A 27,952-nucleotide genomic window follows, 5' to 3' on the forward strand; every position below is an offset into this window, starting at 1 on the left:
CAAATTTTTCTGCCACAGTTCCTAGCTGAAATTATCATAGCAGCAATTCTGCAATAAGTCTGATCAAAATAATGTTTAAATTCAATTACAGCCAACTACCCAAAAGTTTGACAAAGTTCTCAGTTTCCTGAACTCTTCTGCACAGCAGCACCATGTGCCATCCTTACTTACAAGGAAAATGAAACATGCAGCAATCTTTATTTCCCAGTTTCTGTGCTAGGAACACCAGTCTCTTTTCTCTTTCTCTCTAGCAGTTTGTATGACTTTTGCTCCAGCGTAAGGCTCCCACACCCTCCAGCCCCGCTCGGGCCCGTCCCGTCCCGGCGCCGGCACTCAGCACCACGGCCAGCGCCACGGCTGATGGCGACAGCTGGGTCACCCCAAACCCGAAGCTGGCCTCACGCAGAAACCCCTTATCTCTGCCCTCTCTCCTCCTAGCCGGTAGGTCAGACACGCTACTTATGGCTGCCCTGATGCCTGTTGTTGTTGTTCAATGACACTGCATAGCACTGAATGAAAAAAGAAATGTTCAGAGTAAATGTTGCTCGCAGCAAGGAAACGGTTGTAGCTTTCACAATTTCATTCTAATGATGGCAAAAGGACAAGCATCAGTAAATGACCTATGTGTTGAAGTGCTGTCATGATGTGATTTTGACTTTGGATAGGAAGTTTGCTTGTTGATATAAGTGAAGTTTGTGAAGACTCTGTGTGAGGAATGTAAACTTCAATGAAAGTTCAGGTTTATTCTGACAATAATAGTAACTGTTTTACAAAATGATGCTGCAGACAATGCTACCTGGGTTATACAGAGCTGTAATTATTCACTGTCTCTGTTTCTCCAGTTTATGTTCAAATGTCATTATGCTCCAAAAAGTGCCCTTAGGGAAAGCATCTGGGGAGTTTGGAACACATCTGTTATAGATATGCTGCATAAATGCATACACAGTGTTACATAATCACACAATGCTGTAGAAATAAGGGTGACTAATTTCACACTTTGCTTCAAATATCATTTGCTGACATGTCTTTTTATGCAGGGGAGCCTCACTTCTAAAAATGATGAAACTGATTTTGCCTAACTTGAATTAGGAAAGCTTTATCAACAAATCTTACTCATTCTCCTTTTAATATAAGAAACACACAGGCAAACTCAGCAGCTGAATTTGATTCTATATCCAAATTTGGTGGAATTATAGGGTTTCTGAATGACAGGTATGTAAATGCTGTTCTGTTTCATATCACACATTTTCTGGACCCCTACTAAGCTCCATCCCCTCCTCCATGCAGCTTTCTGCCAGTTACTGACAGAAAACACATCTTCAGATACTCTGACTTTTTAATTTTCCTGCCTATTTAAAGATCTTACATTTGAGTTCATAAATCATTGAAATTACCTTTCTCCTTTGGAAAAAAAATAATGCATAGAAGCAAACAGTTACATTTCATGTCAGCAGAATCACAAGCCATGCTGAAAAGTTTCAGATGACGTGTATTTAAAAGATACCCTTGAAAAACTCTTTAGAAATTAAAAGTAACTGAATTTTGGAATGAAGTATGTTCTAGGTTACTTGAAAGTACCTTTATCCACAGCAGAGAGCAGGAATCTAAAAACTTCCCTGTCTGATCCTTTGACTACCTTTGCAACTTCAGTGGCACCGTGACCTGCAGGAATTGTGCCCAAGTCACCTGAGCTGCATCTGCCCCCAATAAAACGCAAATACTTGTACTGCAGTATACGGTGGGGAAGGCAGGCCTAATTCACTTCATCAATCATTACAGTGCCTTACAGACTAAGATTAAGTGCACAACAGCAGGCAACTGTGGAAACTTTGCAGCGTATTCTGCAAAGTTTCACTTTACTCAACAAATCCAGGTGCTGACGTTGGACATGTTATTTCTTCTATGGACTCAGAGAAAGTGTGGCAGATTTCTACACATCTCCTCTGCAAAGCAAGAGTGAACAGAAGGGAAAGTGAGCTCATATTGTTTTATCTGAACATCCTCTGCTGAACTGCTTTATGTGACCATGAGATATTACAGCTTTTAAAAACATGCTTGATTTTAACTGTAAGAGTTATATGACTGACTTCAGTTTTCAAGCTCTTTTCAGGCTTCACAAGTTGAGTCTTCAGTTAAGACTGAAGAATTATTATTGTTGGTCAAGCACTATTAGAAGGAGTAGGAAAAAATAAATTCTCTTTTATAAGAATCAGAGATTTAATCCAGGACTTAACAAAATACAAAAAGATCTTTTGTCTGCCTATGCAATGCTATTCACAGAACTGCTCTTAAGAGCAGAGTCACATCTTTTTGTTCTCTTTTCTCACGAATTTTTATTTTTATACTATCCTCCTATCTGCAAAGCCTTTCACTCTAAAATGTAAGCTTATTTTGTCATTTAAATCCCTCAAATCTCCATAATTTGACAGAATCACAGAATAGTTAGGGTTGAAAGGGATCTCTGCAGATCATCTTGTCCAACCCCCTACCAAGGTAGAGTCATCTGGAGCAGGTGAATCACGAATGGCCCCAGGTGGATTTTGAATGTCTTCAGAGGGGGAGACTCCACACTCTCCCTGGGCAGCTCTTCCAGTGATCTTCCTTCTTCAAAGGGAAGAAGTTCTTCCTCAAGTTGAGATGGAAATTCTTGTGTTTTAGTTTATTACTAAACTATAACTCCTTGTCCTGTCACTGAGCACCACTGAAGACAGTCTGGCTTCATTCTCCTGGCACCCACCTTGGAGCTATTTATTTGCATTAGTGAGATCCCCTCTCAGTCTTCTCCAGACTAAACAGACCCAGATCCCACCTCTCCTCATAAGAGAGATGCCCCAGACCCCTCATCATCTCTGCAGCCTCCACTGGACCCCCTTCAGTAGCTCCTTATCTTTCTACAACTGTGGAAACCAAAAATGAACACAGTACCCCAGTGTGCCTCACTAGGGCAAGAAGGGGAGCAGGATCACCTCCCTGACATGCAGGTCACACTCTTCCCGATGCATCCCAGGATACCACTGTCTCTCCTGGCCCCCAGGGCACACATGACCAGTTCATGGTCAACTTGTCACCCACCAGCACCAGGTCCTACCCAGAAGAGCTGCTCTCCAGTGGGTGAGCCCCCAGCCTGTGCTGCTGCTGGGTGTCATCCCTCCAAAGGTGCAGGACCCTACACTTGCCCCTGTTCAGCTTTATTAGGCTTGTCTCTGCCAAATTCTTCAGCCTGTCAATGTCCCACTGAATTGCAGTACAGCCTTCAGGTATAATTCAAGTGTAATTTCCTCAAGTGAAGAGTAGTGGCTCACATCAAGCTAGTAATTTTCACAATTACAATCAATCTGATTTTCCTTTTGTTGCAAATTTAGTGCAGTTAAGTACACTTATATAAATGTATAATAAATAAAATAGGTCTTAAAGGAAAGAGGAAAAAAAAGATTGAAATACAAAAGTATTTTGAGTCTGCTCCAAAGCTTAATTCCATGAGTGCCATATAACAGATCAGAAAAAAGAAAGGGAAGAGATGCATTTTCTACAATGTTTTCTTGGTATCACTGTAACATTCAGAGCCTCAAAGAGTCCCGTAATCCATCCCTTTTAAGTTTAAATACAACATTTCTTTGAAAGTAAAATTGGACATCTTGTACAGCATGAATGTGAATGGCCTCAGGCTCTAAGCACATTCCTAATCAATCTTTTGCCATCTGGGGGCTATTCTTCTCCATGCATTTTTAGGATCTCAGTCAGCATTTCAAGAATTGTGAAGAAAGAATCAGCTGAGGACACCTACAATCTAACTAAAAATATGTTCAGTGTAACAGGTCAAAGAAAGAAATTTATTCTGAGAGCAGACATTTGACTTTCATGACATCATGTATTGCTGTCTGTACTTTCTCAAGGGTTTTTATTTGTCCTTTTGTGTACTTTAATATTAAAATACTATATGTCTCCTTCTCACACTTAAAATTGACCCTCATTGAGTGGGCTGTTGTAATATCAGACAATTTTGTATCTTCAAGTGACAGATCTACTTCGAACACTGTTCAATATAAATATTAATGTTTTTAAGAATATATTGTCCTGATAAATCTATTAAGGAAATCTTGATTGTGCAACTGTGTGCTCTTCATGTCAACAGACTGGACAGACACCTGGTGACTACTCTCAAGTTTTTATTTATAATCTGAATGAATGAGCTCTTTCACTTCACTATCTATTTACTTGAAACGTTCAAAATGTGTATCTCATCTTGATGTTATACTTTAATAAAACTACTTTTTATGAACAGCCTAATCTGTTTTTATAAACATGCCTCTGTGTTTTCACTGTACATTATACCTTCCTCTTTACTCCATGCATGAGACATCCCCATCATAGCAATGGCCAACACAGACCAGATAATAGAGAACAGAAGAAGGCAAATTCCTCAGCTAGTCATTGGTGCCATTATATACTTTTTTGCATTCCTAACTAAAAAAGTTAAATTCTTGAGTAAAAAGACACAAACCTATATAGTTTGAGGGATATTACCTCGCAAGACACCATACCAACTGAAAATAAACAGTAAGGTTACTCTGAGGTCACAGTTTGAAAACAGATTTAGACAGTTGTTTGGATCTATAAAATACAAGTAAAAAGTGAAGTTTATATTATGACCCACTCAGTCAGCAGTTATTTCTGGAAGTAAAAGTTGGTATCATGGAAAGGTTCAGCAGTTCTTGTAAAACACCAATGATACAGCTGTGTCTCATACTGAAAGTGTGAACTTGGCTTTTGTAACATGAAATCTCCTATGGAGCTGGATTGAGGTGCCTAGCTAGAAAGGACTCCCAAATCTTGAAATGGATGAATTTTTAGCAAGATAAATGGTAAGTTAAATTATTTTTTAGAAAGATCAGAATTACAAACAAAAGCACTCTCAGTTTTGTAAGGATCAAAAAATGTAGTACTCAGGAGCATCTGGTAAAATGTAGTATTTTAATGTAACTAATGCTACAACTACTCAGATTTTGAGGTTTTTAGATTTTCTTCCAAAGTGTTTTGTTGCTATCAGATGTAGATACTAGCACCATTTCACCCTTGGGTTTTCTTGCCTTTCACAGATGAAACAAGCACAGCTGGTTATATGAATTATTAAGAATTTGTGACATCTCACAGGATCTGGAATTCTTCCCTCTGAAATGAAAAATACTAAGTCTGTACTACTCAAGGAATTATCTTCTTAGCAAGCACAAAAACATATTACCTCTCTACGTCTCCCCACTCACAGAAGGAATACAACTGCACCCAGTATCTCATGGAAAAGAAACATAAGGCTGTTAAGCCTGAACAAAACTGACAGCATGCTCTATGCAAAAGATACTGACCATGTGTTTGACTTTCTCCTGTTTCAATATAGTTGTTATATAAGTTTCTTTTTATGGAAACTAATTCCATGAATAAATTTGGAAAACTCATATGAATGAGTGTAGGTATACAACGTAGAATAATTACCAACAGACTTCTTAGAAAAGGGGGAAATCTCCACATATGTGAATGGTGTTTTCTGCCATTTATAAGTAAATATATCCACAAAGTGTCCATTTCTTCTGTCTGGAAAAAGCCCACTGTAACTCTTCACTAGACATACCATGTAACCACTAATGTACAATCCAATGTAATTAACAATGACTGTATTTACCTAAATAGCTAATATTTACTCTCCTTGCAGTTGGCAGCTCTGTTTGGAAGGACAATTCATAGAAAATCAACTTTCCAGCTTCACAGAGAAGGTACTGATTGGTACATCACTAAACAAAAGCCTTTTCAATATTCCATGGGAATGGCTTTGTTTCTGTTCCTCAATGTCTCTTGAAAATAATAAATATGAGCAATGTCACATATAATTCAGTACAAAAACTTTGGCAGCTATGTATATGTGCTATTTGACTTAAATATTACTACATGCAATATTTCAGAGGTGAATGCTGTACAAAAAGTTAAGGATATGACTTCAATAAAGAGAAATTAAAGTAAATAAAATAAAAAAGGAAAGTACAATAGAAAACACAGAGCAGTTTTCTATAATTTACATTTGTTCAGTGCTGAATATGAATGGTTTTGAAAAATCATTGGAAACAGTTATGTAGTCATAGGGTACAGGGTGCAATAGGTAACTAATTGAATATTGCATTTGTTGTTTTGAAGTCGCACTCAGAACCAGGAACCTGGATCAGAGACAGGTAAGTTTAAGGCAAGAGCATCCAGGAAAGTATGCAGAAAACACAGCAACAAGCAGCAGTGCAAACTAGTCCAATGCAAGTCAGGGAGAGGAAAGTATAATAAAAGACCAACATAGCAAAAAGGACTTTCCCTCAACCCCAATGAGGAAAAAGCAGAAAAGAAAAAACAACAAAGAAACAGATATCCCACCTTTCCAAAACAAAATTGATTATATTACTAATGACAATGGTCAAAGAAAGTAAAGGCTTGCACAGGACATCTCTGAAAAACAAGGCCAAATATGAAGGGTCAAAGGCAAAGGAGAGTTACAAGAAAGACCAGGAGCATTGTTGACCAGCTACTTGGTACAGACATGAAAAAAAAAAAAAAACAGTCATAAAATCTCCGCAAAGCTCAAGTTCAATCTCTGCCTTCTACTAAAGGGTCAGCTCTTCAGGTGAGCAGAAGAATTTAACAGCTTTGTAACAGCTTAACACTGGGGAGAGATAAATTACATGTTATTAAAATTGCTTGCCTTCATTAGTTTTATCTCAGAATATTAAAAGCATGATCTGAAGACATTTCAAAGCCCCAAGTGGCTGTTTTTTAACTCAGGGGAAATAAGTGACAAACTATTAGACTGAGAAAATTATAAGAATGCCAAACTGCCACTGTCTCTAAAGGAAAAGACAGAATGAGCACTGGTGAAATACCAGGGGCAGAAAAAAAACCCTTAAGAAAAGTATTTGTCAGAACCAGAAAATGACAAGGTAACTGGCAAGAAAGTTTCATTTTTCAAGAGCAATTAATTATCAAACAGATTTTTTTCCTCCCTTGTAACAGGCCTCATTACAAGTGGAGGCAGCAGATGCCAAAGACTTTCACCCCCATGCAGCTTATGACATTGTCTCACACACCCTTCTCAGAAATAACAGGGAGACAGTCTAGGACAGAAAACTACAGGGTCAGTGAAACATTGGGTAAACACATTGAAATAACAGTTATAAATGATCTGAGAGTTAAAAGTAGCTGCAATTTATTCAAATGGGCAGATGTGTCAACAGTCCTGTGTCTGTTCCTCTGCTTGATGCTGCTCGGTGCTTTCATGGATTATCATAAGAGGTCATTATAGACAGGTCATGATTGCTTTAGCAAGTCAAAAATAGGTGGGTTTTTTCAATGTAGACACTCCAAATGTGGGAATGTATGCTTGAGAGCACACAAGAATTAAAACAAATCTGGACAATCTAAATAACTAGTCAGAAAGACCCCTCCCCAGCTAACTTAGAAAAAACAAATGCCTCTCTCAGGGAATCTCCAGATGAATTTAATTCATACAATAAAACCTCTCTACATCCCCATGATCTATTAAATATGCAGGTGAATCTTGGCAATTCTGGAGACAGCTGAACACATCCTCTGTTATTCCATACAAATACACACACACACACACACACACACACACACATATATTTTTACCTTCGTCTCCACAGTTTCCTGCAAATTGCTGCTACACTTGATGCTATATGCTATAGTGTACTTTGAGCTGGTCCTGGCACTCTTAAGGGCTCTCAATTACTTTCCATTCTTTAGAAATTGTATTTTTTAGTCTTTCTAACGTAGAGCAATGGGCTTTTGCTGCTTTCATGCAAGCATTTGGTAAGAATAGCAAAGAAGAGTGCTGGATATAGTTTAATAATGATGTCTGAAATCATCCTGAAAAGAAAATTGAAGACTTCAATATAAAGTAAAAAGAAAGTCTTTTCTCCCTAAAGATGAAGAGATGGGTTATTTGTGTTTTCAAAGAACAGAGTTTATAGTGGTCACGCTATAAGCTTTTGTAAAAGAAGAGCGGTGAGCTAGGGGAGTCACAGCACAGAAGAATTTAACACACTTGCAAAAATCATGATCCTCAATTATATGCAAGAAAGCATAGCTTGAAGCAGTCAGTCATGATTTCCATTTGATGAAATCCAAATGCTTTTTCCTCTGCAAAACCCCTGCCTTCAAACAGACCTGTATGCATGTCTGATGACACAGTTTATTACTTTAGCTTTTGCTCAGAAGTATCTGTAAATATACATTGGTGACTCCTAGAAAATACTGCTAAAGAGCTAAGGGACAATATCATAAAGATCTGAGTGCATGCAAACACTACCTTAGAGACAGCAATCACACAAAGCAAGTACCCCATGGAAACATCTGGAAATACTTTCAATAATGGAGCACAACTTCTAGGAAGAAATCCAAATAATAGCATAAAAAGCAGCAGAGAGAAATGGACTACACATTTCAGAGCTACCTTTAAAATCTCGCAGTTCTTTGGTATAAAACCTGTATGAACACTGTCTCACACTCAAAGCTACCCTAAGATGGTAAGGTAGCCCAATCCTATGGGCCTGAAGTACTACAGGAAGGATAACCACCCCTAAGCACAACGTTAAATAGCTCTTTAAACCATAAGATCTTAAACAATAACATTAATAATAGCATGAACCAGCCCTGATGTATTGGACTTTCAATATTTTATCACAGAGGATGCCCATATGCATGTTGCAGTTTCCCTCAAAAGGAATTATTGAAGTTAATGCAATTAATGCAATGCAATTACAAATAACAATTAATGTATTAGCAGAAAAGCCCAAAAACCTGTTATCCTTCATCATAACAGACTTGCCTTCCATCATTCTACCTGAAGCTGCTGCTTTTCCATCCGTATGGCTATGCAAGGACTCATTGCTTTTAAATCCCCAAATTTACTCAAGAACCTTGAAGATGTCCCAGCCTTGGCTGATCAAAGTAATTGTAGTGAAAACTAAGCAGATATTACGTGCACAGGAAGTTAATGTCTCTTAAGGCATGTGTGCAGATGAAGTCCTCAGGCAGCCTCAGTCAGAGCCAGAGAACAATGCTGACAGCATCTCTCTTTGCCAGCCTATGCAAAACATCAGTAGACCACAGAAACTCTCCACTGACTAGCTCATTAAAAGTCACCTGGTGAAGCTTTTTAAGTAGAGCACAGGAATCTTTTACCCTTGGCACGACTGAAATTTTAGTTCTGCAACTACTTCAGTCTCGGTAAAACTAAAGTGATAGAAACTCAGAAGCGCCTTTTAGAATATTAATGAAAAAAAAAAAGTGAGTTTGCAATGGTGTATGTACCACTAGTTATGGTATATTCTCATTTCCAGCACGATCTTTCCCAAGAGGTGAGGCACCTCATCCTGGATGAGGTTCCAAGTGGAAGAGACACCCATCACCCACTCTCTTTTGGTTGTGAGTGCAGGCTGCATGATGGGGCCAGAACAGCTGCAAGGACACACAAAGCACCCCTGAGAAGGGGCAAAACACCTTCTACTGACATCCCTGTTTCCTCAGTCACCCAGGGCTCCTGAGCCCATCGCTGAGGGGAACAGACACAGGAGCACATCCAGACAAAAAAGGTGCTTGACAAGTCTCCAAACACCTTTGAGGACCATCATTATTCAAGCTCCCCATATAACTCTCTTGGTGTTGAGCAGCAGAAACAAACAACATTCCTCTACAAAAAATCTGCTAAGAAGAAGGAAGAGAACAATAGGATCATTACACAGGAAGCAGCATCACCATTCCTGAATTATTCACCATCATTTAAGCATGCAGATGGTACAACAAAATTCTTACTTGCAGAAGTGGTGAGCAAAGGATTTACTGCAGAGCAGTAGGCAGATGCAGTCTGTTTTCCAAGTACTCTGACTTCCACTTAAGTATCTGCATTAAACAAGAATAACTGTGCCGACCCAAGCAATCACTTGAATGAAGACAGCTTTCTAACTAACAATTCCTTTCTTACCATCAGTCAGCGAAGTAAAAACCCCAGGCTGCAGACAGTTTTTAAAGCTGAATTTATGAAATTTTAGGGAACTTCATGTTGTATGAAAGCATATTTTCCAATATTTTTGCTGTATACCAAGATTTGCTCATGCTATTATGGGCAAAATTTCTTAAATGTTAACAAAAAATGTGATCTACAGTGAAAGATTCCCTTTTGTCATTTTTGAAGAAATCAGGGTTTATGTTAAATATATGTTAGGTGGAAAACAAATCAGCTTTGTTTCATAATGATTGTAATGGCAGTCTAAGCTGGAAAGCACTCTGTATGGTGATGAAAGAACACTGACCTCTCTGCAGCTTTTCAGACTTGAAAGTCAGAAAATACTGATTTCAGCAGTAGATTTGGCTCATAATTAGAAATGGGGAAAGCTGAGGGTGGTGCTGGTGTAAAATCAGTGAACACCCATCCCATTAGTCATCCCAACCTTATCAGAGCCAATCCTATGAAACTCAGAGGCAAAAGTCTTCATGGCCAACTGATAATTTTCACACTTCATCTTTCAAGGCAGATTAAGCTACTTTGGTAGAGAGTCTGGCACATGAGAATTTTATGAAAGAAAGGTATGCTCAAAGCATGTATTTTGTATTGGAGTTTGAAGGGAAATCATTGACGGGATGACATATCTCTATCTCAGCATGGCAGGGCAATATTTCATAGGATTCCCAGTTCAAGGCAGAGCCCTAAATGAAGTCTGACACTCCACAATAAATCAACAGTTTCTGTGCATCATAATGCTCATTTCATTCTCTTCAATTTTTTGAAGCCAGTTCATTTGAGATGAGTAACACTTCTTTCAGAGTCCATGAAAATGTTCATTTTTGAATGACTGAGGGATCAGGTTAAACATTGTTACTTCCCAGCACCAGAGGATTCTAACACAAATCAAGGCTGTGGAAAAGGCCAAATCAGAGATAACAGCCTTCTGCATTTTCTTTGAAAAACTAAAAGCAAGGAAGAATATTCTCACTTAGCTTTCCTCTTTCCACTACTCAGAGAAGCACAGTGTGGCAACAGGGGAAGAAAGGAGAAGTTTTATCATGTCAGGTTATTAGAAGGGTAACCCCAAGAAGAAGCACAAAAAGAATTTAGCTGGAGAAAGTGAGAAATTGACAAGTAATCTGTAGCCACAACTAGACATTTGTGAGCCATAATGGACAGCAGCTGTTGGCAGAAGCTGACCATTTGAGAATAAGAGATGTGGAGTGAGCATGAAAGAAAGAGCAGATTCAAAACATCCCTTCTGAGCACCTCTGTGGGAAAGGACACCACCAGTTGGGGTCCTGGCAGCACCTCAGAAATATTGGATGCTTGGAGCATCTCAGGTGTGGGGAAGCACAGAGAGAAAGGCTGCTCTGTACAGCTGCTGGAGCTTGACACACTTCCAGACTTCACCTCATGAGGCACAGAAGAAACCCGTGCAGTCGTGGTGCTCCTGTGGCCAAGAGCACCGGCAGCACACCGATGGGTTACCCTGCGATACCCGGCCCCCTGAGCTGGAAGTCAGAGATATGAAGCAGGATGAGTTCCCCAGAATCCAAGGGGAGATGGTCAGCAACAACAGCAACATGGTGTTTCAAAGACATTGAGACACGGTTCTTGAGGTCATGGTTTGACGGTGAATGTTACAGCACATTAGGTTTATGGTGAGATCTTTTTCCAGCCTAAATAATTCCATTGTTTGATGTAGGCATTTTATCACCTCTGTTGGGCCCCAAGAACTATTATGACCAACAGCTTTCAACCAACTTTGGAGAGTATTTTTAACATAAATTTGAATGCTGTGTTGTCCATCACTGATAGAAGATGGAACAAACACAAAAAAATAAGGGTTCCATTAGACTTCTAAATACCTACCACTCATTTAATCTCCATCAGTGCACCCTCTTTGGTGGTTCCCATTCACCTGACATCAAAAGGAATCACAAAAGTCACTACACATTAAAAGCTTGCCACTCACCCTCCCATCCACCCAAGGCTGCACCTACACGTGTGTGCACACATTTGAATTCACAGCAGCTGCATGAATTACAGAACATTCACAACAGCATCTTATTGCTCCAGGGACAATGATAAGCATGGTTAGTTTCAGTCAAATGTTTTACCTCCTAGCAGTTAAACAAAATTGAGTTTTCCTACAACAAAACTGATGCTGTAATGTAAGGTCATAGATGATTGCAGAGACAATGGAAGCTGACAGAAAGGACTAACCAGCCAAGGAGCCATCATTCAGATTAATGATTAGTAGATATTGAAACACCCTTACATAGCTTTGTCAGGCTAAATGGCAGTCATTTAGGCACATATTTCACTGTCCAATTAGGATAATATATTTTCCAGCCTATTCTGGCCACATGTATTTCTCTTATAAGCTATATTAAAAAAAATGGTTATATAAATATATTCCAGAAGCACTGAAAAACACTAATTTGATGCAAGACTCATAACAGTCATTCACAATTTCTATACCAAAAACTATGCCTATAACACAAACTAAATTTTCTCTATCTGCCTATTAGTCTGGAACTCAACTTCTATCCGTCAGCTTCCCAAAATGGTCTGTCCATTGCACAGTTCATCAAAGAGAAAAATGAACTTATTTGGCACTGCATGGGGATTTAGAATAATCTAACAAAATTTCTGCTTATACTTAGTCATGCACATTTTTCCTTTGCTGGACTTAAAGGGGCTAACACCATGTGGTCAAACATAAAAAATTGTGACAATATGCGAAGACCTTCACCTTATCCAAACTGTGCCTTAGCACAGTAAAAGGAAAGTGTAGGATGAAACCTTACAAGGATGAGCAGCAGCTTCTGCAGCTTCACTCTTCCTTAAGACCTACTGTCAATGGGCACCTGCATGAAATGACAGGAGAGTAACATCTTACCTGTTTTTTCACCAAATGGAAAACATTCTGTGTTGAGGGTGAACTCTTCAGCAAGCACAGAACAGCCACAATACACTGAAAAGTGGCTGCAAGATCATTATAAAATTTTAATTCTGTTAAGATTTTGTGTCTATTGAAAAGCCTGTTATAAATCTGATGTTTTCAAATGTTTGAATCTTTCTTTACTCAGAAGACAGATGGAAAAAAGGAAAGGTCTTCAGTGCTCACACAGACAGAAAAAGTGAAGAGGCAAAAAACATGGGAAAAACAGATAAAATGATCAATTGTACATTATGGGCAGTGGATGAGACTCAGTTATTTGAGTAATTTGAACTCACAGATGAGATAGCTTAAATTGAAGTGATACCTAAACCTTTGTACAACACTGACATAGCTATTTTAGACTAAAACAGAACAAATATGACAATTTTTAAAAATGTTAATTAGAGAGAACTGAAGGACTGTGCTGTTGCTCTGCATGGCTGAAGTAATTTAAAGCACTAAGAATATGAACTCTGGATATATGGATACATATATGAGCCTGGGGAAGAATTCATGTGGCTTCTGTAAAAAGAAGCTGTGTTAAAACCACAGAACTTCTTTGAAAGATTCAGTAAGGTTTTGAATATAAAGTAGGTTTGACTGATTTTGACGCTTCGGTTTTCAGAAGTTCCTTGATAAGGTCCCTCAAAACAGGTACTTGAAGAAACCACAGAAAGCACCAATGAAATAGTAGTTGGTTAAGAGACACAAAACAGGGAAAGAATAAAACTTTAGTTTTCACAGTGCAGAGAGATCATAAATAAGTTTAATTTACCAGAGCTGGTGTCTGCTACCCAGAGAGCTGAGATGAGAAATGAGGTGAAAATACCCAGTTGGGAATTTTTTATAATCCAATTTCTCCATAATAAGTCTGTGCCCAGCTGCAACAGGTGTGTACTGAGATTCAGTTATAGGGTATTAAATGGCAGAGAAAATTCCCTCTAAATAAATACTAAATTATGAATATTGCATGCAATCCTAATTTCCTATATTAAACAAAATAATTGTCCTATTATCACAAGAAAAGACATCTTGATATATAGTCAAAAATTACACAAATCAAGCCCTTGACTAAGGGGGAAAAAAAAGGCAGCCCCAAACCCAACAACTGTGAAGAGGTATTAAGTATAATGTATAATGTGTAATGTATAATTTCACTGGGTAAATGTCTCCCCTGGTTTATCTCCATCTACTCAAAGCTCTGCTGGACACATTGCTGGGAAACCTTCTCCCACTAACTTTGTTAAGCAGGGAGGTTGGACTGGATGATCTTTATAAGTCTTTGCCAAGCCCATCCGTTCTGTGATTCTCTGTCACCTCTCAAGCACTGCATACAAATTTACATGACTACTTTGGTATGAGGAACAGAGCTGAAGGTTCAGATTAGCTTCAGATTTCTGGAGGCTGAGGGGCTGCTCTGGGCAAGCATCAAATGACAGATGTGTTCTTGTACCCCCTCTTCTAGGCATGAGCTTCTCACTGCTGATGGGAGACAGGATATCAGGTGTTTCGATCTGACCCAGCACCACCATTCTTACACCATAAAGACTCAAATGACTTAGGAAGATCAGTTGGTTCCAAATTGTATTGCAAACATATATATATATGTATGCATTAGTCAGTAGACTCTGAAATGGCTGAAAGTTCTGGAAACAAATACTGAATGTTTTCAAACAAGATGTCTCCACAAGCAAAATGGAAAAGCACATTCATGGTATCATTAGACTTGATTCTTTCTGGAAGGCAAATTCAAGTTTCCTTTTAATACTAAAACACACATACCCAGCGCACTGCATAGCTATCTCTGAGAGCAACAACTGCAGTTTAGGTACATTTTCCACTAGCCAGGCATTAGGGATGTAGGAGAGTACATTGGCCCCCAAAGACATTTTGATTTCAATTTGAGATAAGAATGTGACTAGGAGAATCTGGCTGATCCTTTGGTGGTGTCAACAGATCAATACTGAACTTACTGCTGCCAACAAGAGGACACTGAAAATCAATGCAGTTATTCTGAAGATAACTGAGAACTCTCCTGAGTCATCCAGACAGCTCCTGGTAACATGGGCAACCATGTCATACAGTCTCTTCTGCAAAACTACCACATACCAATTTTAGGCACAATTCTTGTCTGCCTTGTTCATATTTAAAAGGCTGTGACAGAAGTACAGATGGTTACAGACTTTCTTCTAAATGAAAATTTTTATTGTAACTATGGTCAAGGTAGTTCTCTTCTCCCTTGCACGTAAGGAGTCCTTAAATTTAAGTGAATTATTCTATCTCACAGATGTGGTCCTCTGTTGAAGAACCATAACCAACTACCTGGGAGTAAAAAAATCCCAATTCCTCCACAGTGTGTTTTCAGAGGAAATATTTACAAGTAAATTTAAAAGAGATTTTTCATAATACTTAGGAAGGCAAGTATTTTATGTCAATGTTGCTGTGACTTTTCACAGCTGCAACTATTATGCTGGATGGATAAAAAATTACGATCTATCAGGCAACAGATAACTCACAGACCCACATAATTTTCAAATGGCATGTAAAAATATTCTGTTTTGTCTGACAGATTTACTGGAGATGAGTCCTTCAACATTCAGGAGTCAATAAATTTATATACACTAAAACCACATTTCAAAAACAGGGGGAGGATTACACCTATCTGCATATTAAAACCTAATCTACTGAAACATCAAGATTTCTGTCAGCTTCCTGACTAGCACACCAATTACATTATTTGGCACCCATCACAAGAAGACAGGTGTAGAATGACCAATTTTGCAGCTTCTGAAGTTGTGCCCATTAAATACTTGGAGATTATTTTTTCCTCTTTGCATAAAGATGATTGCGAGTGCATTTGAGTGTTTTCTCTTTCTAGAGAAAGCACTGGGAGCTGGGGAGAGGGAAGGTGAGAATAGACTCACTTAGCTAAAGGAGATAGGAATCACCAAAGGAAAATAAAAGAGACTCATTCTTGGTATGGGCAATACTGCAAGAATTCTGATTTGTTTCAGTTTCAGTTGGAGTGGAATAATGGTATAGAGGGGAACAATTTTATTAGCCATTTGCTTTTAGGATTTTGTTTCTCAGTCTCAGTCTCTTTGCCTTTGCATCTAACCTTCATCAAAACCTGCCAGAAACACATTGCACATCACTTCAGTGTTTTTGTTTTCATCTGACATGCATGCATGTTTGAGTACTATGCCTTTGGTTGGTTCTACATCTTATTTAATATTTGAATTATCTGCTTTGGCATGAACTTTGGAGTATGCTGATTCAGTTTGCTGATGATAAAGGTGAGGAGGCATTGGCAGTGCATCAGAGAGCTATAATAACAGAAAGAAAAAGCCTGTACTTACTACCTGGGGAGTAGGATCAAGTGAAAAGGGATAAAATTTAGCTGCATTAACTGCATGGTCATGAAGTACAGACAAATAACAAGAACACCACTGTAAAATCTCATCAATTGCAAACAGAGAAGGAAAATGGAAAACATACAGTTTAGGCAACAAACAACCCGACAGCTATAAGCCACCAAGACAGCAGTTGTAAAAAAGGCAAATGTGACCCCATGTCATCCCATTCAATAATGTTTATTGGTCTTATTAGAAAACTCTGACAATTTTGTAACTGGAGGCACTAGACAAACAGAGCTTCTGTAACCTCTTTATGTTCCAGCAGGGAAATAAATCACATGAAAGCTGCACCACTTTTGGTGTAGCTTGAAGAACACAGTCCAAGAAAGAACCAAAGAAAAGACAAAAACTGTTAAGAGGGACCTGAATCAGAAGTCTCATAAGGTACCATCACACAAAATATTAACTTACTTCATACTTGCAATCTGGTTACTTTGAGCAAACTTTGTCTTTAATGAACACAAAATGTGAAAAGATTTGTAAATTTTAATTCAAAATGATTGAATAATTTCATGGTGTGAAACCGTCTCTTATCCACAATATGTAAATACTTCAATTACTCATTCTATCTCAAAACAAAGAGAAATGCCAAAATATTGAAATTTATCATGGGATGAAAATTGCAGAGTCCTCAAATATGAAAATTAACTACTGCAAAGATAAGAATATGTGGATAAAACAAGCTTTAACAGGTATGGCTCTAAAGAATTACATATGGTCTGCTAATGGCCATTTGCCATTTCGGGTGACTAACACATCTTGTTAATCATTATTATTCTATCTTAGCTGCGACTTAGAGCAAAACACAGTAAAATGGTATTACTAGGTCTTTGATACAGTTAAAACACATGGTTCATAAGAAACACCATGGCAAATTACTTAAACAGGCTATCTGGAATATATTTATTGTGTTAATTCACAAATAGCACACATAACCAGTTCACAGAATAGAGACTGACAAGAGAAAGAAGGTAATTTGGAGGGCTATTTATGTGAAGAATAAATTTCACCAGTCCTAATTTAGACAGTCATTTGCAAGGGAAATACATCTACTATGATTTTCCCACCACAAATGACATTTCATCTTTCCTGAACTCATGCAGGAAAAAAATGTAAAGAGGTTAAAATACTTTGGTTTTTTCTTCTACTATGTAAGTGTATAATGAACAATAAAAATAGCCTAGTATGGACCAAATAAATTGAAATCATTGTACATTAACATGAGCTAGTGTACTATAACTAGACAACCTCAATATTCAAATGGCATTGTGCTAAGGAGAAGGTGACCAAAGGTTTTTTCCTCATTTGAAATTAATGATTCTCTGAAAAGAATATTCCCTTTATGCTACTGGCAATCAAATCAATTCTCTGAACAACTTTTATAGTAATAAATAAAACTGCCTTTTTCACTCGCTTTTATTCCTTCTCCACCCAGTTTTGAAGACTTATAATATAAATTAAGAAAGATGGGATTATAATTTAAACTCAAAAATAATTTATGTGCATATTTATTATGGAGGTAATATAGAGATGGAGATGGGTTTCACCCCTAGGAGACAGAGAAAAAAAACTGCTTGTGAATTTTAGTGTCTCTTTCATTGCAGATTTTCCACTACATATTGAACCCATTTGGAATTGATTACTGATCTTACTTAGAATTCATCAGTTGCTAATTTTAACTACTTAACTCTCTGTTCTTGTTTACAGTTAAGCCATTCTTGAATTAAAATGCTGTGAAAAGGAGAATAAGATACCAGTTTTCCTCCACCCTGCACCAAACAAAATTCATTTATTATTGCCTTTTCAGTGCCATATGTGTTGCTCCAATATTATCAGTTACTTGTTGTTCTAGTAGCATTTTTTAAGACTAGAATTTGTCTTCCTCTTTCAACTCAAGTTAATCCTCTGACAATTAGCTAGCAGACCAATGAACAGTGTGCTCCACAAGCACTTGCAGCTTCCATTGAAAAGGCTGCAAAGAATCTCCAGAAAAAAACAGATGGGTGAGAGGGAGAAGGGGAAAATCCCACCTTTATTAGGTTTCTTTCTCTGATCATTTGGAGACTAAAGTCATTAAACAATGTCATCAGTCATTTCCTAAGGGGTCATCAGTACCTACACCTTAAAGTGTTGCCTCCCATTACAAAATCAGCTTTCAACCCCTCCAATTTTAATTTTACTAGTCAACCAGAAAATCATGAGGGTTTGAAGAGAATGTATAGAGAAGGATCACTCAAAGCAGGCAGCTAAAAACATTGATGTACATGTATCCTACAGCTCTCTGAGCACAGACTATGACAAGGGTGTTGGAGTTCTCAGTATGTGTTGTATTCAGTTTTAAGAAATCATTATTGCATAACACAGGAAGCTGACAAACACATTCTCCATTAGGAAGACAAAAACCCAAACATCTGTAAAGCGCTGTACATCAGATCAGAAATGTGGCTCATTAAACTAGAAAATATGTCAATAGGTTAAAAAATACATTTAAAAAAAAAATCTGTACTTATCCATTGCAGATTTTTTCAGGACTTTATAAGCCTTACCAAAACATCAATTTCCTCAGCAAAAATCTAAAACTATGTAATACCACTATGTAATACCACCATATTAATACAAAACAATCATATTGTGTCAAAAGCACCGAGTTTTTTTCTGGTCCAAAGCATGTTCTTAAAATACTCTTGTTGATCCACAACTTTAGGGCTGGTACAGGATACCTAATATGTCAGAAAACAGCAAACACTGTCTTGTATTTAGAAATTCTGAAGGAGATATGTCCTCAAGTTTGAATAAAATTCAAACAACTAATCACCAATAAATATAATAGCTAAAGATCTTATTATCAAGTGAAAACTGCACAATTTATGTCCAGCCTTCCATAGAAGGGTACAGAAGTCAAATAATTTCAGCAGAGTGTGTTTAATTATTTTAGAGCTAAGTACAAAATAAAATCACATACATCATCCTTTGGCACTGTCAGTGTGACTCTGTTAACAAGGACTATTTAGAGAAAATCAATATGAACATTATTTCAGAAGTACTTGAAGATAATATCAGTGGTAGCTGATCTGATTGACTGTCCCTCCCCACCACCTCAATATAAAAAGACAAAACCAAGACTTTTGTTGGAATTTTTTAATTGCATTCCATTCTGTTAAAGTCTGTGGTGCAATCAGGGTTGTCCTCATTAATGAAATCACACTAAATTGACTATATTAAGATGCAGTATCAGTACCCAAAGGCAGTGAACTTGGTAGACATGGATATGCTTTAAAGATCAAAAAACTGAAAAAAAGTAAACATATTGGTGTGTTCATAATCATCTAAATTGAGAGGAAGATATTAATATTTGCAAGAAGGAAAAATTATTGGGGGGAAAGGAATGGAGAGGAACACATACATGACCTTGTTTTAGAATTGACAGCTACTCCTTAAATCCAAGCAAGTTGGTTTTGGTTTTCTTCACAATGCCTGGAGACAGGCCAGAGGAGAAAAGCATCACATGTCTCTGGTGAGGAGGGTCTGGGGAAAAGGACTGTGGAGATGACATCAGTTCTGAGATAAAGTTGGAGTTCTGGCATCTTATCTGTGGCATATGGATGCTCACAGCAAGGTATGCATTGGAACACGGACTATACATTTGTTGCAGGGCATAAAATTTAGTGTTTTGTTTTTCAGGCTGTGAATTACAACTTTTGGACTTGCTTTTACATTATTCACCACAAAATGCCATGGTATATAGACAGTAAACTGTCAAAGTGTTTTATAATTACTTTTGTTCCTCAGGAGGGCTCCCATTTCCTTCTCTATTACATTTTATTGTCGTTTATGCCTAGCACAGATAACCACATAAATGAAAGGAGGCAAACTTATAATCTACAGCACCATGTTGTCCAAGCCATTACTCATGTCTAAACCAAACCCACTTTGGTAGATTCTCTCCTCTTGTTCCCTGAAGATCAAATTCAAATTCAGAATCTTTAGTTGCTACACATTGAGTGGTCACTTGCAAAGGCATATTGTTACAGATTCTCCTAATTTAGAATTACTTTGGAGTAAAACTGAAAGGAGTAAAATAACACCTCATCAATCTATTCATGGGACAAGAGATGCAAATATGGATGGGCCCCAACTGTCCATGTGTTTTAACAGAGAGTAAACTATGATAGTAATGACATTGACAATGCAAGGCCAAATAAAGCATCACTAACACCAAAATGTAAGAAAATTTCCAGTATATCAGTGAATGGTCCTAAAATGTGTCATTCTTACCGTTTGTTTTTTTTTTTTTAATGGAAGAAAAACAAAAATTATAAATACCAGAAAAGACATTAGACAAACCAAGAAAAAAAAGCAGCACCAACATTTGGAAATAAATTGTTTGCCTTTCTCAGAATTATCATCCCTGGAAGAAGAATATTCCTTGTGAAATTACTGATTGTTCAGATAATAAAAGCTTGCTTTTTGTGAACAGAGGAAGTATGGTAAGAATGCCTATGTAAAGAAGCAAGGAGCAAATAAATATGCAAGTTTCTATGCTTAAATTCTGCTTCATTTTCAAAGCACAAGGAAGTACATGTTCTTTATAGTTATACAGTCTGAACTCCTACTAATGGCTCATTCATATTGCATATATATAGATGAAAATAATATTCAAACCTCTGCAGGTTTTTCCAGACAATGTGCAGATCAGAAGATTGCTTTCCCAAAGCCCAGTCAATATTGTGGATAGCAGAAGACTACAGAAGAATTGTTCTCATCTACTGCAATAAAGCTGCCTCAATTTATTACACTTTAAACAAAGTAACAGCTAGGAATTACTATTTTTTAAAATTTCCTGATTGAACTTTTCAGACACTATTCAGGAAAATAAAACTTCTTCAATCTTAGTGACTGAAGAGGACAGTTAGCCCTTTCTAGCAAGCACTTGAACTTCCACAGATGGGGCACAGGCTATTGCAAACTGCTGAGTATTTTTTCACTGAGTTTTCCATAACTGATGGTCTTTTTCAATGTGGCTATTTACTATGCGAGCAAGCTTTAAACATCTCTCACTGGAAGAATTTTACCTATTAAACTGTGTCCATTACAATCCCTTATACAAGAGGGTGCACACTTGCACACACAAGAAGATACTGTGTGAAATTAACATATAATAATGTGCTTCTGATACCACAGAACTTCAGTAAATTTATCTGCCCTCTACCCAGAGTCACACAGGCTTATTCCACAACCACTCTCTTCAATTGCTCTTGAAAATACTTATTTGATTTCAGATTTTCTCTCTTTAGCAAGACTTGGACTTCAATAATCCTGGTAGGTCCCCTCCAATTCAAGATATTCTGTGATTCTCTCTGTAATATGCTAAAAGAATGACTTTGTTACATCTTACCTCTTGCAGTTCAATGTGATGTTTTTCAAGCCTGACAATTCTTGTATTAACACAAATTATATGATTTTCACTCCTAAAACCAATCTGTGTGAAAAACTTTTTCAGTATTCTTAAGAGTACTTACTTCAAGAGCTATTCATTTTCTCCACTAGAAATTTAATTTTTCAAATTAGAAAATATTATCTAAACCAGTGACATAAATGCATGGTGGCTGACAGAAAAAAAACCCTTGAAAATCAAGAAGTAACTGTTCTCTATCATAATTTTTCATTATTAATAGCTCTTTTTTTAAGTACGAGAAAGCTGTCAAATTTACACAGAACTGATCACCTATTCATTTCAGGTATTATTTATGGAATAGTACATTTTCTTTCACTGCTTTTTCAACACACAGCTTTTTACCTCCGAATCAACCATTTGTTGACCTGAACCAGACAAAATTGGGAAAAAAATCACACCCTGCGCTGAGTAAAGAATTTTAGTTGTCAAAACCTGGGCTATTCACTGCAAGTTCTGGTTTCTGGTACCCAAGTCAGAAAGTTCACCCTGCCCACCTCTTCAACAGCCTCCCCGCCATGGGCAGGAGCTGTCTGAGGGAAAATGCTTCCCTCAGTTTGTGGCACAGGCACAAACACACGGGCAGTTTCTGCTCAAAGATCAGGATTCCTAAAAGGACTCTCACAGTCAGACAGCTAGCACCACAGACACGTGCTGTCTGTCAGTTGTATCCCTGCATCACTTCAGAAAATCCTTAGGTCCACAAAAAAAAAAAAATTCACAAGCAAGTGACCAAGAGTGTCAGGAAGGAGGGCCAGACCTAATTTAATTGCACCCTAAAGCACACTGTGAAAATGATTTTTCAAAATAAACAGGGCAAAGAGTCTGTAAAACAAATTACTCTTGAGATGAACAGAAAAAGGAACTTTTGGGGTTTTTTTTAATGAAGGGAGGGAGGGTAAAATAATTGGCATACTTTCAAAGCAAAAATTGTTTGAACTTCCAAGCATCAAGTGCAAAACCAATCCACTTCTATAAAATAATGCTTTTATCAGCTTGACAAAATAGTTTTGCTTTGTTAGCTTAAATTAGCTAACAAAGAAGTTAGCTGATTTCATCTACTTCTGCCATTACAAAAGTACGTGTTAGATTGGCAGCTTTCATAAATAGGATTGACAGAGTAAGATGTCATTCTGCACACTGAAATCTTGAGTTCAAACTGTACATTAGATTTAAACTTTCTCTGTGCTAAAAACTCAAGGACATAAACCACCTATGATTCAGCTCACACTGTCGGTCCAAGCTAAGCTGCCAAGTACTGAGAGCCTTTCAGTCTCAGTGTTCAGCAAGGATCACACAGCTGAAAGATTGCCCAGGCAGGAAAAGGTAACCTTGGAAGAAAGAAAGCCCGAAGGATTTGATTGGAAATACTTTCATCTACTTTTGACCATTTAATAGATTTGCAATCTGCCTACAATAGTAACATTAGACAGTTTCAACTGAGATAGTTGTGTAGTTAGTTAGGCAAAGAAGGTGCCTGTCAAGTAAAATTCCAACAAAGAAAATTTCCATTTTTTGTAATATTGCTGAGTTTCAAAAAAATCATTACTGAATTTCTTCTTCAGTCAAATACCATATTTAGACCAGCCCAGAAGCCCAAAGATACAGCAAAGGTTATGTAAGGCTAACAAAAGGTTTCAGTCCTTAAGGAAATACAAATTTAGAGTACAACATTTTCAACATCTTTTTTCAAGGGAGTGTGGAAAATAAGCTTTCAGATAAAATACACTCAGAACAAAATTTCAAACTCTACATCAACAATTGCAACCTGTAAAAGAAAGACATTTTTTAAAGCAAAGCACAAAATTTCACATTTACAGTATTCTGAGCTCCACTTATAGACAAAAACCCTTGTAAAACTGGATTAAGAGGAAGGTGAACTAACCAGGGCTTCAGTGGAACATAAAAACAGAATAAAAGAATGAGAATAAAGGCCTATCTTGCCCAGAGTACAAACAGTGGCCAAACACAGATGCCTCAAGAAGAATGTAAGAATAGAGCAAACTCCTGTCAACACTGTCAGAGAACACCCTGAAAACTCTCAAGAACTTACAGTTCAATAGTTAGCATCTTCAGGTTTAATAAGTCTTAGTGGATTTCCTGCATGTAAACTTGCCTTGTTGCCCATTAAGTCCATGTAATCCCTTAGCATCCATAGTATCCATGGCCAAGACTTCCAGTATACTGTGCTAAAGTGGCCTTTCCTCCTGTCATTGAGTTTTGACTGGATACCCCATTTTTTGACAGATACCCCCAAGAGCCTGCATGAAAGAAAAAAAAAACCAGCCAACAAGCACCTCTAATGAGATGTTCCATCCATGCCATTTTATTTATCCAAACTTCATCTGCCATTTAAATGCCCCTACAGTAGAGTAGGTTGATCATTTCTGTAATTCTTTCTAGGCAACACAACCTTTAAACCCTTGACAATTTACAAAGACCAGCAAATATTTCTGTTAAACGCCACTATCTATGAACATGCTGAGCAGCACAGACATGTAAAGTGATCCCTGTGGAACTCCACTGTTTAAAAACAACTGTAGACTCCCACCTAAGCTTAAAGCCCTTTTATCATTCTTTCTAAAGGATCATCTCCCTCTTCTTCCATGATTCCTTAGCTAGTCATGGAAGCAAGAGTTACAGAGTAAGATGTCTTAGGGATATGTCAGATATACTTTGCACAAGGAGCACTCCTTCCAAATGGAAATTCCCATATTTGGCTACAGCTGTCCAAATGCAGATCTTTGGAGTCTGCCAAAAGACATCTTTCAATCCCTGTATTTGCTAAAGATAATTTAGGACAATCTTTTTCACTGGTTGTTTCAGTACATTACTTTATTTACTGCATCTAAAGGGATCACATAGCCTCATTATTCAGCCTCACCTGACACATTTTCCCCAACACTAACCTAAGCAATGAATAATTTTGTTTTTGTAGACATACTGAAAACCATATGCAAAACTAAAAGTTTGGAGAAAGGGTTACCAAGACAAAGCAATACACTTTTATATGACACTTGGGAACCAAGAGGGATTGTTGGATCCTCTTTATAGATTTGCCAAGATACACCCATCAGAGGGATTCTGAGACAACCATTAGCACTCAGGGTGCTAGCTCTGAAAAGATCTCAAAGCTGGCCTAAGGACCAAGATCTCATTGATCCATTAGACCCATTAGAGAAATTTTCTCTCAAAGCATGTACCCCTCCAAGTTCTACTGTCTCTTCTCTACCTCAATCTTTGATTAGGACGGTTGTTTTCTCCTGTATTGTTTCTGTTTTAAATCCTACTTCCTAGCTCTACCCAGGAACAGAGCAGACCTAAGGGCTCACATCTCTACACTGCTTGGGTGTGGTTATCTTCCATATTCAAACCTTTTGTTAGTGTTTCAGCGCTTACTCTCTCACCTTGCAAGTTAGAAAAATCTCATCCTTACTCTAGTAATTTTACAGGCATTAACTCTTCCTACCAAAACCTGGAGATTTCACACGTTAAAAACACTTCCTTATGCAACAAACCCAAGATGCATCACCAATGCATATTGCACTTAAGCAAAGCCCACAGTCACTATCACAAATGGTGGAAGGATTCTAGACAGACCTCAGAGAAGAGTACTAATCCAGGTGACAGGGTTGGTACCAACTGCTGCATTTTGTTTGGTTTCCTCTTTTGTTGACTCTAGACACACAACCAACACATCAATATTTCCTGCTTTATATTTTTATGCTTCTGCACAGGGGTACAGTGAAGTCAAATATAAATGTGCTAAGCATACATAAAATTATACCTATTAAATCTGGCTAGGAATAGCAGCAATAGTGGGGGGGAAAAAAAGTAGCAGTGGATGTATAAGACCTAGGCAGAAAGTCAAGAATTATGCTATATTGCTATATTCACCTTTCCTGCCTCTATCAGTTAAGGTACAGAAAGCACACGTATGCTTTGTAGCAATAACTTTCATTGCATGTCCTTTGTGGAAAAAGTATTCTTCCAAGGCAACCATGTTTTTGTCCACAAATTTCCTACATTTATTCAGGAGTTTTAATGCTCTATCATTGGCAAAACTAACAATTGCTACTTGCTACCTACTGACCTACACATTTAAGTCACGTACTGTGAACTTCAAAGACCCTGCAATTTTCCACTTTTTTACACATTATTTTCTACCTGAAAATTCAACATGAACTAACAAATGCATTAAGAGGGCAAAAATCGCACGTCAGATATAGAGTTTTTACATCAGACTTCAGTTTCTAAGAACCGGAACACTTGGGACCTTTAAGTTGCTGGGCAGGACCATCACCAGGGCAGTAGTGCAAAAATTAATGAATGAAGATGCAGCAGCTCCCTCGCCTACCCTGCACCCCGATGGGAAGGACCCTGCCTGCAGAGGCCTGTTCAGGGAATCCTGTCTCGGGTGGGAGTTTTGTCAGCGCACGGCTCCGCTCATGGAGAGAGCGGCGGAAGGTCTGGCGTGAGGGATGCCGCGAATGAGGCGGCGTTTCGGCGCTCTGAAGTGATGCCCACCCTTCAGCCGGCAGCACACGGGCACCGGCAGCACACAGGTACCCTGCCCGAGAGCCGCCCGCTCGGGCCAGCGTCCGCCGAGCGCAGAGATGCCTCCTCCCCAAAATCATTCCCTTCACCCGGGGGTTTCTCGGCTCGGCTCCCGGGGAGCTGGGATTTTTCCTTCGAAAGCCTGCCCCTGGTGAAAGCCGCCCGGTCTCCCGCTGCCGCTCACGCAAGCCAAAGTTTTGCCGCTCTGGCCACAGCGGCGCGGGCAGGGACACCCAGCCCCGGCCGCCCCCCGCCCGCCCGGCCCGGCCCGGCCCAGCCCTGCCCGGCCCGCCTCACCGTCCCAGTTCGGACTCCAGCTCGAAGTAGTGAGCCAGGGTGTCCTTATTGGAGCCATCGATCCAGTAGTCGGGCGCGGCGGAGCCGGGGCGGCTGGCGGCCGAGGAGCCAGAGGAGGAGGATGAGGAGGACGAGGAGGATGAGGATGAGGAGGGCATGGTGACTTTCAGCATGCCGGGACGCCTGCCGGGGGCTGTCCTCTCCTCCGCGCCGGCTGCAGAACGCAGAGCGACAAGGCGGCGGCTACACCTCGCCTTCCTCCCTCTTTCTCTCCTTCCTTACTTATTTCCTTCCCTCCCGCGCTCTCCCCTCCCTCTCCCCTCCTCCTCCGTCCCCCCGCGCCGCCCCGGAGAGGCGGTGGCGGGTGCCCAGCCCGGCGGGCCCGGGGCGGGGGATTCACCTCCATCGCCCCCCGCCCGCTCGCTCCCTCCGCCCGCCGGGCCCCGCGGCCGAGCCGCGCCTGCAGCGAGACCCTCGGGGCCGGCCCGGGCCGAGGCAGCGGGAGCGGGACACGGCCCCGCGGGGGGACAGCGCGCGGCAGGAGGAATCGCGCCCCGATCCGCGGGCGATGTGCGGCGGGGCCGCGCGGGATGCGCAGCCCGTAGGGCGGTGGGCGCCGGCCCGCCATGCCGCAGCGTTTTTCCAGTTTCCGAGCGGGAGTTCAGGAATTCTGCCGCGAATTTGGCGGGGAGGGTGTGGGGGCTGAGGCTGAGCAAGGCAAACAGCAGTGGGAAAGAAAGAGACTGACAAATTCTCGAACATGACTATAAAAATCCCCAAAACGCATCTTCTCTTCCCACCAGAGAACTAAAAGAAGCCATAGAGAAATAAAATTGCTTTGCTGCAATGCCATTCTCTAACAGGTTATGAAATCTGCAGGTTATGAAATGCATGCGAATTATACTAAAGCATGCTACATCCCCGACTGCAGAATCCTTAGCCAGAAACATCTACAGAAGGGTCGTTTCTGTTGGTGTAGTGGTGAAATAAAACAGCAGCAGTTGTGTGTGCCTTGCATGCATAGTGTGCCAGAGCAATCCCACTCACATCCTCTCTGTGCTCTTACACCCACTCGCACTGCCATGCCAGCACAGGCAGGAGGTAAAATGGACCATGTGCGAACTGCACGGCAGAAGGGACGAAGTATTGTCCTCCCATTTTCAACCGCAATTCATTGGCCTGTTTTTTAAACATTGTATTTCTTCCTCAAATAAAGAACAGTATCCTGTTCA

General features: G+C 39.3%; 1 protein-coding gene across 2 annotated transcripts in view; it reads right to left on the minus strand.

The window, feature by feature from the left end:
* Window positions 1–27,029, minus strand: part of CAMK4 (calcium/calmodulin dependent protein kinase IV) — a 137,051-nt gene extending 110,022 nt beyond the window's left edge. The window contains exon 1 of one of the 2 annotated variants that reach the window (XM_054283275.1): window positions 26,721–27,029. In XM_054283275.1, coding sequence (XP_054139250.1) covers window positions 26,721–26,893 — 173 coding nt within the window. In that variant the 5' untranslated portion in view covers window positions 26,894–27,029. The remainder of the gene's footprint in view (window positions 1–26,720) is intronic. The other variant, XM_054283265.1, reaches the window with a different exon arrangement.
* Between the last annotated feature and the right edge of the window lie 923 nt (window positions 27,030–27,952).

This window comes from Melozone crissalis, unplaced genomic scaffold (assembly GCF_028551555.1).
Source record: "Melozone crissalis strain CALT ecotype California unplaced genomic scaffold, PUWL_Pcris_2 ptg000005l_1, whole genome shotgun sequence".
NCBI lineage: Eukaryota > Metazoa > Chordata > Aves > Passeriformes > Passerellidae > Melozone > Melozone crissalis.